The sequence below is a fragment of the Podarcis cretensis genome (assembly GCF_951804945.1).
Source record: "Podarcis cretensis genome assembly, chromosome: 7".
Lineage (NCBI taxonomy): Eukaryota > Metazoa > Chordata > Lepidosauria > Squamata > Lacertidae > Podarcis > Podarcis cretensis.
The window spans coordinates 83,273,099-83,287,113 of NC_137176.1; the positions used below are offsets into that span (position 1 = coordinate 83,273,099).

Consider the following 14,015-nt stretch of genomic DNA (forward strand, 5'->3'; position numbering starts at 1 on the left):
AGAGTTGAGGGAGATCCTCAGGGTTAGATTTTGGAGACATGTGGAGGACTGCAGGGGGAAGGAGTTCCCCTGCACAACCAGAAGTCCATCCATGCAATATTGGATTCTGCCCTGCATGTGTGGACACGCCATCTAGGACATGCCATCTAGCTCAGTACATCAGGCTGGAATGTAGCTGTTATACCAGGGGTGCCCAAACAAAGAGGGCCAGATTTGATGAAGTGAACATGCGTGAGGGCTATTGAGCTTTTTTTGGGATTTTATTCCAGGACATATACTGTCATGGGGGCCAGATTAGGCCCCTGAAACGGACTTTGGACATGCCTGTGTGACACAGGTAATTTGAAGTGTTTCTGTAGAGTAGAGGGTTATTGTGTTGAAGATCATACTAAAAGTAAATCTGTTGGATATGAGCACATTTTAGGGACAGTTAATTTTCCCTTGCTGTGCATATTTTACTGTTCTAATTTTATGCTTTAGGCTATGATTGGTGTCATTTTTAAATTCTTAGACAGATGGAAGTTTCTACCTTTTTCTCTTGGTGTATCATCACTGAAGTACTCCCCCATCCTCTACAGTCCATTTCAATAAGATTTGTTTCATTGTTAACGCTACAGCTTTGTGAGATGTATAATGGAGCTGGCATGAAAAGGTGCCTCTACCCTACCTTGTGAATGAGAAGGAAGAGAGTTTGCTGTGTAGCCCACTAAAGTTCCTACTGTGTAAAAACAAAGGGGGGTGTCTCAAAATGTTGGGGTTGAATTTACTTTGCTATCCAACTGTTATGCCCAGTGTTGGACTTGCGATTCTTAGACTAGGAGCCAGCTCTTTTTGGTGTCTCTTTTATCTTTACAGTTTGTTTTTCTTTGATTATAAACCACATAGCACATTTTGTTTTAAAAGGAAACATTAACGTTAAACAATTCAGTTAAAATAAATCCTTGCTTATTTACTAAGGTTGCTATCCTAACCTCACTTAGCTGGAAGTAGATCCCAGTGAATTCGATAGGACTTGCTTTTGAGTAGATATGGTTAATACTGTGCTGTTAATATCTTGAATAGATATCTATGTATTGCTTCCAGGGAAAAAAAATCTGGTTTTCTCACATATCAGGTGAATGGAAGCTCCTATGCCCAAAGCCTCTTGCATGCTTTTGTTTTCTCAAAATTCATTTACTACTTTATTTGCTATTTCATTTATTTACTACTACTACCTATCGGTTGATTTTATTTTTATACTGAAGCATCAGCTAAACTTAGTTATGTGGTTTGAGTGATTCAGTCAATACCATCAGATTCTCTGGAGGTATAAGCCTCCTTTCCGTCCCCACACTTTCTGATCTTGGAAACAATTTGTGGAAACAGTACAGTGGAACCTCTACTCACGTACAGAATCCGTTCCCGAGGTCCGTTCGTGAGTCGATCCATACTGTGGTTAAAACTAGGAGCCTTCCCAGACCCGCTGAAAGAGGCGGTTATTAAATCGCTTCTTAAAAAAACATATTTGGACCTGGTCAGTATGGCCAGCTATCAACCAGTCTCAAATTTTCCATCCCTGGGCAAGGTGATTGAGCGGGTGGTCGTTAAACAACTCCTGGCACGCCTGGAGGATACGGACCATTTGGATCCCTTCCTGCTGGGATTCAGTCCTCATCATGGGACTGAAACTGCCTTGGTCGTCCTGGTCGATGATCTCTGGTGGTTTAGGGATACAGGTGTAAGTTGTTTCCTAGTTCTGCTGGATCTCTCAGCGGCCTTTGATACCGTCGACCATGACATCCTTTTGAACTGTCTAGAGGAGCTGGGGACACTGTTATGCAGCGGTTCCACTATTTCCTCCTGCAGCTTCCTGCAGCCAGTGGGAAGCCGGCCAGCATTGCGGAAGGCGTTCCCCACTCTGCTCCGCACTAGCTTATTGAGGCGCACAGGAGCCGACCGAGCAGGCAGCGGGGGTCCATGGGCCGGTTAAACGACCCCATGGGCTGCTTGTGGCCCATGGGCCTTAGGTTGCCAACCCCTGGTCTAGAATGATTTATAGTCCAGCAGGCTCTGGGGGGGGGCATCACATTATTTACTTCTGTTCTACATAATTCCAGTGAAGAAGTGTTATTAGACCCAATATTATTTATTTATTTATTTATTTACTTGGATATTCATAAACCACATATTCGAAAGAAATTCCCCAAACCGTGTATCTGTGCGCACTCATCTATTGAATATGTTAAGAAGAGGAGTGAAAAAACATCCCCTGCACAGGTGGAGCTATGTGTAGGATATAGTTTGTTAAGTATTTTTAGGCGCCGGGCGGGGGTGGGACTGGTTTCAACAGCAAAGAAATAGCTTCTCAAGATATTCCAGAAGCTGACTATGGCTGTATGGAGGGTTGTTGTTGGGTTGTTATTTTTTTAGTTTAAATGAATGAGGTCTAGTAAGATTGAGTGACTTTTGTACAAGGAGCAGGGAGTTATTGAAGTCTATGCCATTTTAGGGAATTGGGATGGCTGGATGTTGAGGCTGGGTGTGCTTGTTATCATGTATTTAATAGATTTGTTTACCTGATTCCTGGATCTCTAAATCGTGATAAGTTAGGATGCAGTTTGGTTGTAACTTTTTCTGGCCAAGATTGTTGTAGTCCTTAGTTACCCCACCTGTAAAAGGGATAAAATGATTTATGCACTAGAAAGGTGGTTGTCTGAATAAATAACTCTGTTAAAGGAAGATAGTAAATAAATAATAGGCTTACTGTAAATTTTAAGAAGGCAGAACTGAAATGTTCTATAGTGTAAAGTCTTGTATTCAATCTTACATAAAGATAGGCTTAAAGCTACTCTCCTGATTGCTTATGGTTTGTAAGATTCAGCACAGTCTGGAAGATAAACTTAATTCATTTTCTTCCATTTGCAAGCCACATAGAGTTAACATTAGGGTGTGTTGGCATACAACTTTATATTTACAAAATGACATCTTAGTTGCTTTGTCTTTTTCCATCCTTGCTAATTTGATAGCTCAGAAGAATCCTAACTACAGCATGAATACATCTCAATAGGCAACCTAAAATGCTGGGGTGGGGGTAGTTAGGGGAGGAAGTCTGAGTAACACCAAGAGGCTGAGCCTTTTCACCTGTCTTCTCCCCCTCATCTACCGTGGAGCCTGATATGCTGTTGCCTTGAAAGGGTGTTGGGAGAGAAATGAAGGAATATCAAGGGGCTATGTATGTTTGAAGGAAAACTGGTGGTTTGAAGGAAGCCCCCTCCCCCCTTAATACAGCCTCCTTAGTGAAATAAATTTGTATATGATCTTGTTTGTGCTGTATTTTAGTTCTGTATTACACCACAGCCCCATACACTTCAGTGGGGCTTACTCCCTGGTCAGTGTGTATGGGCTTGATTCCATAGGTTTTTCTCTGTCTCCTGATTAGTTTTCATCTGATACATATTTTTATATTGTTTTATTCTTGTTTTAGCTTGAGATTTCTTGATAGTATGCGTTGAATTAATGACATGTTTTTCTGGCTGCTGCTGCTGATAAATATTGATATTTGTAATTGTTGGTCACAGTTTGAATTTCATTGTCTGTATTGTTTATTGCTGCTGATGTTCAGTATGTTGTAAACCACTTTGGGCAATGTCTTGTGGAACAGTAGCAGACACATTTCACACACATCTGTAAGACATTCTTGCTAACAAAAAGTAAAGGTTTTGCACTCACTGCCTTTGATGTCAGTACTATGGTGCATCAGATGTTTTGCAAGTATAAAAGATTTCCTTTAGGAACTTTAGACCTGACATACATGATGAATATGGAAGGAAATTACCCAAATATATGTATGTGTCAAGACATCATTGAGAAACACCTTTTTATTGTCAGGGATGTTCTGCTTCAGGGTTTTTGTGGTTTTTTGCACCTGTGATTAACATTTTTCAGAAAGTAGTATCTTAAGAGATGCTTTATGGAAATATTAGCACATCTTTGTGTAATTCTAAAAGCTTGCATAGGCAAAAAAGTAGAATTTGCATAATTCCCTAAGATACACAGGGCTGGTCCACGCGTCCATGTTCATCTGCTAATTTGCAGCTAAAAGTTTGAACCCACTCCATTGAAAAATACTGCTGTAAAACCATTGAACCACATATTTTTACTTAAAATGTTAATGCTTTCTAGACAGCATGGTTGTTTAGCAAGGTTAACCTTCCACAATATTATTGCAACATTTGTTTCCATCTATTGCCAAGCGTGTTTGTTTTTTTAACAGCTTTCTATGGTGTGGCCCATTTTTGATGTGCATACATACAGCGTATTAAGCTGAAATGTAAATGAACTTTCTACCCTGCACTCTTGTTTTCCTACGTCGCCTTCCATCCTCCTTTCTTAGTGCACTGTATACCTAATTGGGTAAATTACGCTTAGTTTTCTGTTACGCCTGAACTGGTAAGCTATGGCTAATAGCTTTTGACAAATCAGGGTCTGAAATCAGAGTTTGGAATGGGTTTTAGGGCCAGGTTCTGAACCTGGTAACTGTATTTCTCCTGTTCTCATGTAATGGGATACTACCTAAGAACAGCCCTGTTGGATCATATTTAAGACCCATTTAGTTCAGCATCCTGTTCTCACAGTGACCAGCCAGATACCTATCAGAAGCCCTTAATCAGACATTGAGTTTAACTGCACTCTTCCAGTTAGTGATTCCCACCAACAGGTGCCTGTACAGAGGCATACTGCCTCCGTCTGTGGAGGTACCACATAACCATCATGGCTAGCCATCATTATGCTTAATTGAAGTACAGTCGTACCTTGGTTGATGAATGCCTTGCAAATCGAACGTTTTGGCTCCCAAATGCCGCAAACCCGGAAGTGAGTGTTCCGGTTTGTGAATGTTCTTTGGAACCCGAATGTCCATTGTGGCTTCCGATTGGCTGCAGGAGCTTCCTGCAGCCAATCGGAAGCCGTGCCTTGGTTTCTGAACGTTTTGGAATTTGAACAGACTTCTGGAATGGATTCCATTTGACTTCTGAGGTACAACTGTATTCATTTACAGTGAGTGAGGGCAGAGAGGAAAGATCCATTTATATGGCTTAATAACGCCACTGAACCATTGTAGCATTTTTCCACTGTTAGCACTGTATTGTAAATCTCTGATTCAAGCCATGGCCATATTTATGAAACTACGGCTGTAGTCCTAACCCCACTTACCTGAGAGCAAGTCCCATTGAATAAAACAGGACTGACTTCTGAGTAGACATGGTTAGGATTGTCCTTTGTATGGGCTGTACACATTATCTATTCCAATCATCAGTGTTACAGCTACTCTGGCTGTGTTCATGCTTAATTTAGTTGGATAGTTCTTTGGGGTGGAGAAATAAAAGATATAGGGGTAGGCTGTATTTGTCCTGCGACCATTTACAGAGCTAACCCAAATAGCTAACTAGTGCATGTTTCTACCTGTAATTTCAGAAACTTTCTGGTTGTACAAAAATATTCTGAATATTTATGCTGTCAGTAGTATTTGTGTTTGGTGCATATGATGGGGGTGCAACTGGCTGTGTAGATCCGGGATGTATGATGCCTTCTATTTTGAATTACTGCAGTTTCATCCTGAACTCTCTTAACCATTCATATGGAAAATTATATACGCAGCCAAACAGGCCTGTGAGTCTTTAGTACGTTGAAATACAGAGGTTATAGCCTGCCGAAACAGCATCTTTTGTTTTGTTTCTTGAAGGTATCCTTCACGAATTGAGAAGATAGACTATGAAGAGGGGAAGATGCTTGTCCACTTTGAGCGCTGGAGTCATCGTTATGATGAATGGATTTATTGGGACAGCAATCGGTTGCGACCCCTTGAACGGCCATCGCTGAGGAAAGAGGGTCTGAAAGATGATGATGAATTTATTGTAAGTGTTTATCTCTCCCCTTATGAGAATATCTTCATATGGAAGTCTTGGGTCATAATAATAAATATGCTTTCATGGAAAGTAGAGAAATAAGTAGATCTTCCATATCGTTTGTTCAGGTATTTAAGTTCTCTATATAATAGCACTGAATACATTTTCAGTCATGTTAACACACTATTTTCTTAAACCTTTTAAAAAAGGATTTTCAACCTGGAGAAGAGGTTCTAGCTCGTTGGACAGACTGTCGATATTATCCTGCAAAGATTGAAGCAATTAACAAAGAAGGTATGTATAATTTAGCCTACTGGCTTGAACCAAAAGTTCATCTGATCTACTGTTCCATTTCCACAAGTGCTTTGTTGGGTTTTAACTTGAAGTCACTACATCCAGTATTCATTGGCAGACATTATTTCCACCCGAGATATACATGCAGCAATCACACTTTGTCTGAAAATGGAGTGCATCTTTGGTTAATCTTTCCCACCCTTTATGGAAGGTGACTGTTGTTAGCAGTTGCTGGCCCCAAATTTGTAATGAATTTAATAATAGAATCCCAATAAAAGAAATGTACTTTCATCTTTTTACATGAATGAATGTAAAATCCAGGTAATTTGTGATTGCACTCTGCAAATCTTATTTGGGTTGCATGTCTGAAAAATTCAAGAATTCACAATCCTGGATTTGTTACTGGACTGGTTCATGCATAATGCTAAACCATGGTTTGCTTATCCCAAAGACAGTTAAACCACGGCTTCCTTCTCCCAAATTTCATTTCATTGCTGATCTTGCCTGTTTAATGCTGCTATGGTTTGGCAATTGAAATTTTATTTCCTGAAATTTCATTTCATCGCTGATCTTGCCTGTTTAATGCTGTTGTAGTTTTGGTATATGAGGGACGCAGGTGGCGCTGTGGTCTAAACCACCGAGCCTCTTGGGCTTGCTGATCGGAAGGTCAGGGGTTCAAATCGCCATGACAGGGTGAGCTCCTGTTGCTCTGTCACAGCTTCTGCCAGTCTAGCAGTTCAAAGGCATACCAGTGCAAGTAGATAAATAGGTACCTCTGCAGTGGGAAGGTAAATGGCATTTCCATGTACTCTAGCTTCAATCATGGTGTCCCATTGTGCCAGAAGCAGTTTAGTCCTTTTGGCCACACGACCTGGAAAGCTGTCTGTGGACAAATGCCGGCTCCTTTGACCTGAAAGCGAGATGAGTGTCGCAACCCCATAGTCGCCTTTGACTGGACTTAACCGTCCAGGGGTCCTTTACCTTTAGTTTTGGTATAGCACCATGTGACATCTCTGAGGTGGTGTGCTAATATGTAGCTTAAATTTTACTTCCTTATCTCCACATCATTCTTTTTCTAGGAACCTTTACTGTACAGTTTTACGATGGAGTGATTCGGTGTCTTAAACGAATGCATATAAAATCTATGCCAGAAGATGCCAAAGGTCAGGTAAGTGAACATCCATGTTAGATTATCACTACATATTATTTATTCATATTCTGCTTAATTGCCAAAGCAGATTCTAAGCTGTATAAATCCAATTGTGGAAAATATAAATCACACCCCTTCACTCTTAATTCATCTATCCAGAGTGATCAGGCCCTTCAGATTCTGTATTCCCAGTTACTAGTTTGCCATCCACAGGTGGAAAGTGAGGAAACTATGTTATCCCACTAACCAACTATTAATCACTCTGGTTGAAGTCTGCAAGGTGGTTAACATCAGACGATCCTTAGAATTTAGCATTTTGATTAGAAGGGTTCTTGCCATTGTGTGCCTTAAAAAAAAGTTCCCAGTTTTTATGTGGAAGGCCGTTGTTTCTCGCTAGGCAATTTCTGGCATTTGGTTCTCCTTGCTTATGCCTGGCATTATCAGCAGGCAGATGGTTCTCACACATAGCTGTCACATGGGAAGGAAATCTCTGCCATGGTTCTACCTAGAATTCTTTATCTAGAAGAGTCAAGGAAGGAGCTAAGCCTTCCAGCCTGCCACCTTTGCTTGGAGATTGCTAGGGAATACTAATCCTGAAGGGGATCTGATTTGTTGCTTGGTTTAGAAGTGTGCATGACATTGGTCTGCAGATATAGTATCCACACAATATATTTCTCTTTCTTTGCTGTCCTTGGATTTCTGCTGCCTGTCATGGTAGATGTGGACACTAGGATATGTTCTAGTTGTGGTTATTGAAGTTTTGCCTACCTATGTAGAACTACAGTTTGCCAACCACTGCCAGCACCAGAAGGGTCTACACAGGCATTCAAAAGTACAACAAGGTTTAGATTAGCTGTAGCCCACTGGTATAGAGCAGTCCCTTTTCTTTCCCTGTCATGCCCAGTCAAAAGATCATAACTGTACAGGTAAAGAAAGACCTCTGTTTGAGACCTGTAAGAGCAGCTGCCAATCAGAGTAAATAAAAATTGTGCCAGATAGATCAATGATATGACTTGACACGAGGCAGCTTTTTATCTTCATATCTAGGTTTTGAACTTAGGCAGTGCACTAAGAATGAACTGGGTTGTTGTTTTTTAATGTGGGCCTTCAAGACACTGTGGAATATTTCCCCAGGAAAGTGAAAAGTTTGCCTGCTCAGTTGCATAGCTACAGCAGTAGATACACAACATCCAAGTAGTCATTGCTTGGAAAATAAGGACCATTCTTCCTTGGGAAAGGTAGAGAGAACGATTCAGAGTTTGCATTCTGGGGTTTTAATTTTTTATTATTGTTTAGTATTTTCTTGGAGGCATTTTTAAGATGAGCAAAGCTAGGTTCGTTTTGTTTCTGAAGCATACTTTAGAAATTTCACTTTGTCTAAAACAAACTATTGGCCTGAGCTTTCCAATAAAATATGTCTTTGTAACAAGCAGAAAGTTAAACACCGTTTGTCATCGCCCATTTTTTGAGTACAACTGACTCTTTGCTCTGACATGATTAATGGAATAATGTCCACGCAGCCAAACTGCAAACCTAAAGTGGGCAAAGAAGGAATTTCCAGGTGTCTTTCAGATACAGTGTTTTTTAATGCCTGCTAAAAAAAAGAGGAGAAAGCTAGAGGGTTTGTACCCCTCACCTATGTTTTCTCTGCAGAATGGGGTCCCTTCTTAAGCATAACAGCACAGAATTATCAAATGGTTGCCAGCAGTCCTGATGCAGGGACTTCCGTTTCATCAGGATTGGCTTGACTTTAAAATCTTAGCATAGAATGAGTCATGATGATGTGCAGTCTCCCCCAAGTCTTTCTCATATGTAAGGAACCACTTACAAGTTCTTTGAGTTACCCCTTAAGCAAAACTTTATGGCTTTTTAGAAGTGTGAAGAGTGCCTCTGAGAAACTTTGTTAACACTTAGCAAAAGTCTCTTGGATTCTCAGGGCATTCCTGATCTGTTTAGTCTGTGGAGAAGCCTTCAAATTTCATTTTAGATGAAATTTGAGGAGCAACTGTACTGCATCTCCATATTGGGAGTAGTTTAGATGTTGCCCCGACTAGTCACTCACCCCCTCTCCCTGACATACTTTATTCAGCAGACAGATCTCATCTTAGATTCCCCGCAGTGAAGCACTTGATGTCGGTGTCAGGTCTTGCGTTTTTAGGAGTATAATACGGCACTTTCCCACAAAAAGATTGAAGCTTACTTGGCTTCCATTCAAAAGTGCCGCTGCTGCTCTGGGAGAAGATCACCCAAACCAGCAGAGCAAATGGTGGTAGAGGCAGCAGCACTGAGCAGGGGGATAAGGTCAGAGTTGAGCAGCACCCATTTTGAGGCAGGATTCTGAAAATGTTCCATAGTTCAAACATCTCTTGAACATCACGGGATGTCAAAATAATAGGTCCTTGTATTTCACGTACATCTGTGCAATGTAATGTTGGCTGCATTCCTCGGTTGTAGGTTGCGAACCATTTTCTTGGCAAACCGGTGTGGTACAATTGCATGGGCCCCCAATGCGTAACGCAGGAAAATAGCCACTCTTAGTTTTTGAAAACGTGTGGTCAAAACAAGGCTTTCTGTTCTCAAGAACGTGCTCCATCTTAGATGCACTTGTGATCTGCACAGTGGTAGAGCCACCGCCAATAAAAATGTTGTTTATGCGTAATGTGTTATCATCATAGAGCTGTGGGAAATTTTGAACATGAAGTAAGCCCATATTGTAAAATAATGCAGGGTGCAACTAGCCATAGCAAAAAAAATGATTGAAGGACTTTTAAATGGTTAGGATGTGGTCCAACAGCGCGGAACTTGTATAAAAGAAAACCAGCATGAGACATTGGTCATAATTCCTTTCAAATCATTTTGTGATGGAGCATTTCAGATAGATAAACGCAGCAAAATTTTGTTTTTGCTATGTTGCCAAAAATACTACTTTTCTGTCTACTATTTTCAAATTGCATCTTCATAGCATTTAGTTGCAATATGGAAATGAAATGGCAAATGTACCACCGCTAGATACATTTGTGTCCAACAATATGTATGTATCCAACAGAAATGGGGGGGGGGGGTTGGAGCAAACTTGGTTGGGTGTAGTGTCTGAGCCTTTAAAACTGCATGCTTATGCATTTCAGTATTCACTTTTAGATTCCTCACCTATTTTCTCTCATTTCAATCTCAGAAATTTACTTGCATTTGATTGAGAGCAACTACATGAGTGATACAACAATATGCACATAGATATATAAGCCACCAATTAACAAAAATGCGTTGTTAAAATTTCTCTCCCTGTGTCACTTAATGTAGAAGTTGTAATACCTTGTATTAATTTTGCAGAAGAAAATATTATTCTTCCAGTAGTTTTCTAGCATTGGGGTACTGTTGATTTTCTGACTTTGGTTGACCCCAAAACATGACACTGGTGGGCGCGGCAAAGTGAATTAACGGCATAGATTTTGCAGGTTGTGTTTTTATTTAGAAAAAGATTTAAACTGTTGAGTTTGGAGGCAGATATTATTGAGGGAGGGATATGAGGTATTATGAAAGATGTGTGCACGGGAGTCTTCTGGTGGAGTGACGTTTATGATAACTTGTCTCTTTCTGTTTCCATGTTTGTGTTTTATCTTCGATATAATTAGGCGCGTGAGTGGCAGCAGATAGCGCCGGAGCTGAGATTAGTGACGGATAACGATCCACATGAAGTGAGTTTTGAGGGACTTGAAGGAGAGGGAGGGCTCTTGGCACACAGGAAACGGAAGCTGAGGAGAAGCCATGAAAACCCGGTTGTGCCAGGACCAGCAGAAGAGGTGACAGTAGGTGGAAAATGAGAGCTGTCAGAGAGGTGGGGCAGAGCTGTGTAGATCCTCAGAAGGTGAGAGCGAGCAGTCCAGTGTTGGTTCAGGTGTGCCCAGGATGGATGATGTTTCAGGTAGGCATAATGTTTCCAGCGAGAACAAAAGCTTCTTGTAGAGGACAAGCATCTGAAAGGTGACAATAAGGTAGCTATCTGTTACTGATGAAACTGTTGGTGGTGGAATGTTGCTCTCTGTTTTGCTTTCTCACTTGTAAAGCTGAAAGGTGGTTCTGAAATGTGCCTCTAGCAAAATTTGCTTAGACAACCACAGTGGAGTGAAACTGGTTTGGGCCTGGTCAGTGCCTGGGTGGAGGACCTTGGATCCGCATGTATGCCACCTTGTTCTCCATAGTGGAAGAAAGGTGGGTTAGGAACGTAAGAAAACGAAATAAAGTGGTAGTTTTATCTTAAGACAAAGGAATTTTGTACAGCCTCTGAGGGTCTGGGTTAGTGTTCATGGTTTCTGTGCCTTGCTTACACAGTTTCCTGCGCTTTGACTCAACGGTAGCAGCTTTCAGATTTTGCAAACAATCAAAATTATTACATGTAGCTCTTGGTTAGCTGTTTGGGTCACTGGAGATGTCTGGGATGGCGGAGGTAGGAAAGAGATGCTAGGTGGTTGGAGAAGTAGATGATCAATTTTGGGTGGTCAGATCATCCAAGCTTTGCAAATAACTGTCAGGAAGCTTGCAAGTTTGCATAATTCTCTACAGAGATTTGCTCCTCAAAAGTTATCTCCTTCCTTTCTTTGTGTGGTTGGTCTCCCGTTCCAACGCAGCACACAAACTCATTGTAGCATTCAAGAGAAGCGTTGTGAATTCATGCTGCTTTTTGGCTACTCTGCCATACATAATTTTGTGTGTGCGTGTGTGCAGAAGGCAAATATTTTAATATGCAAGCACATTTCTGCAGATGCTTGCATTATAAAGGTACAGGTGCCAGAGGTGAGGCTTGTGGCTCCTTGCAGCTTTTAGAGGGGAAACTCTTTGCCCTGCATAATGCAGCTCTTTTAAAATTCACAGTTGGGGGGGGGGGAAATCATCTAAATTATGAGCATATCTGAATACATTTAATTTTGGAGCACAGATTCTTAATACATAGGTGGGAAAAGCCCGTGCAAGATCACTATCACCCAGCAGCTGGAATTCTGGGCAGTGTTATATATGACATGACCTTTTTCCCTAGCCAGTGATAATGGAGTGGAAATGTCCCACAAACTTTCCCACTGCTTTGGTTTCATACAGAAAATAACCCATTTCAGAAAATGCATTGTTTCATAGGATTATGCTGGAGTTCTTCTCTACACAGTGCATAGTTAAACAAGGCAATTCCCTCCCATGTGATGATAGCTATCAGCTTAGATGAATTTAAAAGGGAATTAGACAGATACATGGAAGATAAGGCTAGCAATGTCTACTAGCCATGCCAACCATGTTTCCTATACTGCCTCTGAATACCTGTTTCTAGGAATCACAAGTGTGCAGCGGTCCTGCTTGCAAGCTTCCCAGAGGCTGGCCACAATGAGAACTGGTTGCTGTACTAGTTGGGCCTTTGACCTGATCCAGCAGTGGTCTTGCTGCAACCTTATCCATTCATAACAATGAATGGGTCGTATCCAAACTGAGTTACTGATTGCAGGTCGCATTGAAATCAGTTGGTCAAGTTAGTCATTAATTGGCTTGTTCCGTTGATTTCAGCAGAAGCTAAATAAATTAGCCTGGATTCAACTCAGGGGATAGAACACCAGTAAAAATTGGCAGCCCCAAAGGTATAAGTAATGTTTTTCAGGTGGCTGTCATTGGGAATAATGCATGCATATATAATGTAATTGCACAGCTCTTTAGTGCCTTTACAATTTAAACAGTGTAAAGAAGTGTTTGTATTGATTTGCCATGTCTTAAAAATATTTACAAGTTTTCCAGTAGAAATAATTGGCAAGCTAAGTTGCAAATTGTTGCAAGCCAAGTTTTTTAAATATAAATTGTAAACTACATTAGGTATGCTTTATTCCCTCCCCCCCGCCTCTTCAAAAAACGAATTTCAGTTCAGATACTTTGGCAGTTTGAAAAACTATTGATTTATCCAGCATGGAAACTTAATGTTGGACATTTTTTAGTTCAGTTCACAAAATCAAAGTGAAACCAGATCTCCCATAAACAAATCTTAGTTATCATTTTGAAAATTCAGTTCACGTTTGTCCTGAAAAGCCATGTCATAGCTTGCCTATACTCTAAATAACCTTAGACTTTGAGATAATTTATGAATATAAGAAGCCAAAATAGTAGTTGAGTAGCCTGTGCCAGTGGACGGTTATAGGCAGCTTTCCAATTACACTTAGATGAATGCCTAAATATGTAAAGTGTGAATGTGACAAATGTGTTGCTGTATAGATATATGTGTCATGGAGCTAGGATTGGCTGTAGGTTCCCTGCCTTAGTGACATATGTGGGTTTTTGAAATAACGCTGTGAACAGGTGAGATAAGGTTTTGATTCCATAGCATCCTGATGTTTGCATGCAGATTTAACATGCAGGTACTAGATGGGCGCACAACCCCAGAGTCTGGCAAGACTGGCCCGTATGGGCAGGGGTACCTTTACCTTTACCTTTTTACTATCATGCTCTGGATTGATTTTGACATAATCCCACAGGAAACGTGGCAACTTCAAACAGTGTGATAACTCTTATCTGAGGGTTAATTACAGTGATTTCTTGTATGCAAATTCACCATGAAACCTTATTGCGGCTGGCCAGGTAGGGAAATGGTTATTAGATGGCTTTTATCAGCCACCAACTCTAAAGATAGTATAATCTATTTCCTGATTAAACTTGCTATTAGAGTGTCT

The 14,015-nt window shown here is 40.8% G+C and overlaps 1 protein-coding gene across 4 annotated transcripts in view; it reads left to right on the top strand.

Moving 5' to 3' along the window:
- PHF20L1 (PHD finger protein 20 like 1) overlaps nucleotides 1–14,015 on the top strand; it is a 60,256-nt gene that overhangs the window by 5,883 nt on the left and 40,358 nt on the right. For 2 of the 4 annotated variants that reach the window (XM_079984216.1, XM_079984213.1), the window contains exons 3-6: nucleotides 5,720–5,891; nucleotides 6,092–6,176; nucleotides 7,256–7,344; nucleotides 10,956–11,018. In XM_079984216.1, coding sequence (XP_079840342.1) covers nucleotides 5,720–5,891; nucleotides 6,092–6,176; nucleotides 7,256–7,344; nucleotides 10,956–11,018 — 409 coding nt within the window. The remainder of the gene's footprint in view (nucleotides 1–5,719; nucleotides 5,892–6,091; nucleotides 6,177–7,255; nucleotides 7,345–10,955; nucleotides 11,019–14,015) is intronic. The other 2 variants (XM_079984215.1, XM_079984214.1) reach the window with 1 other exon arrangement.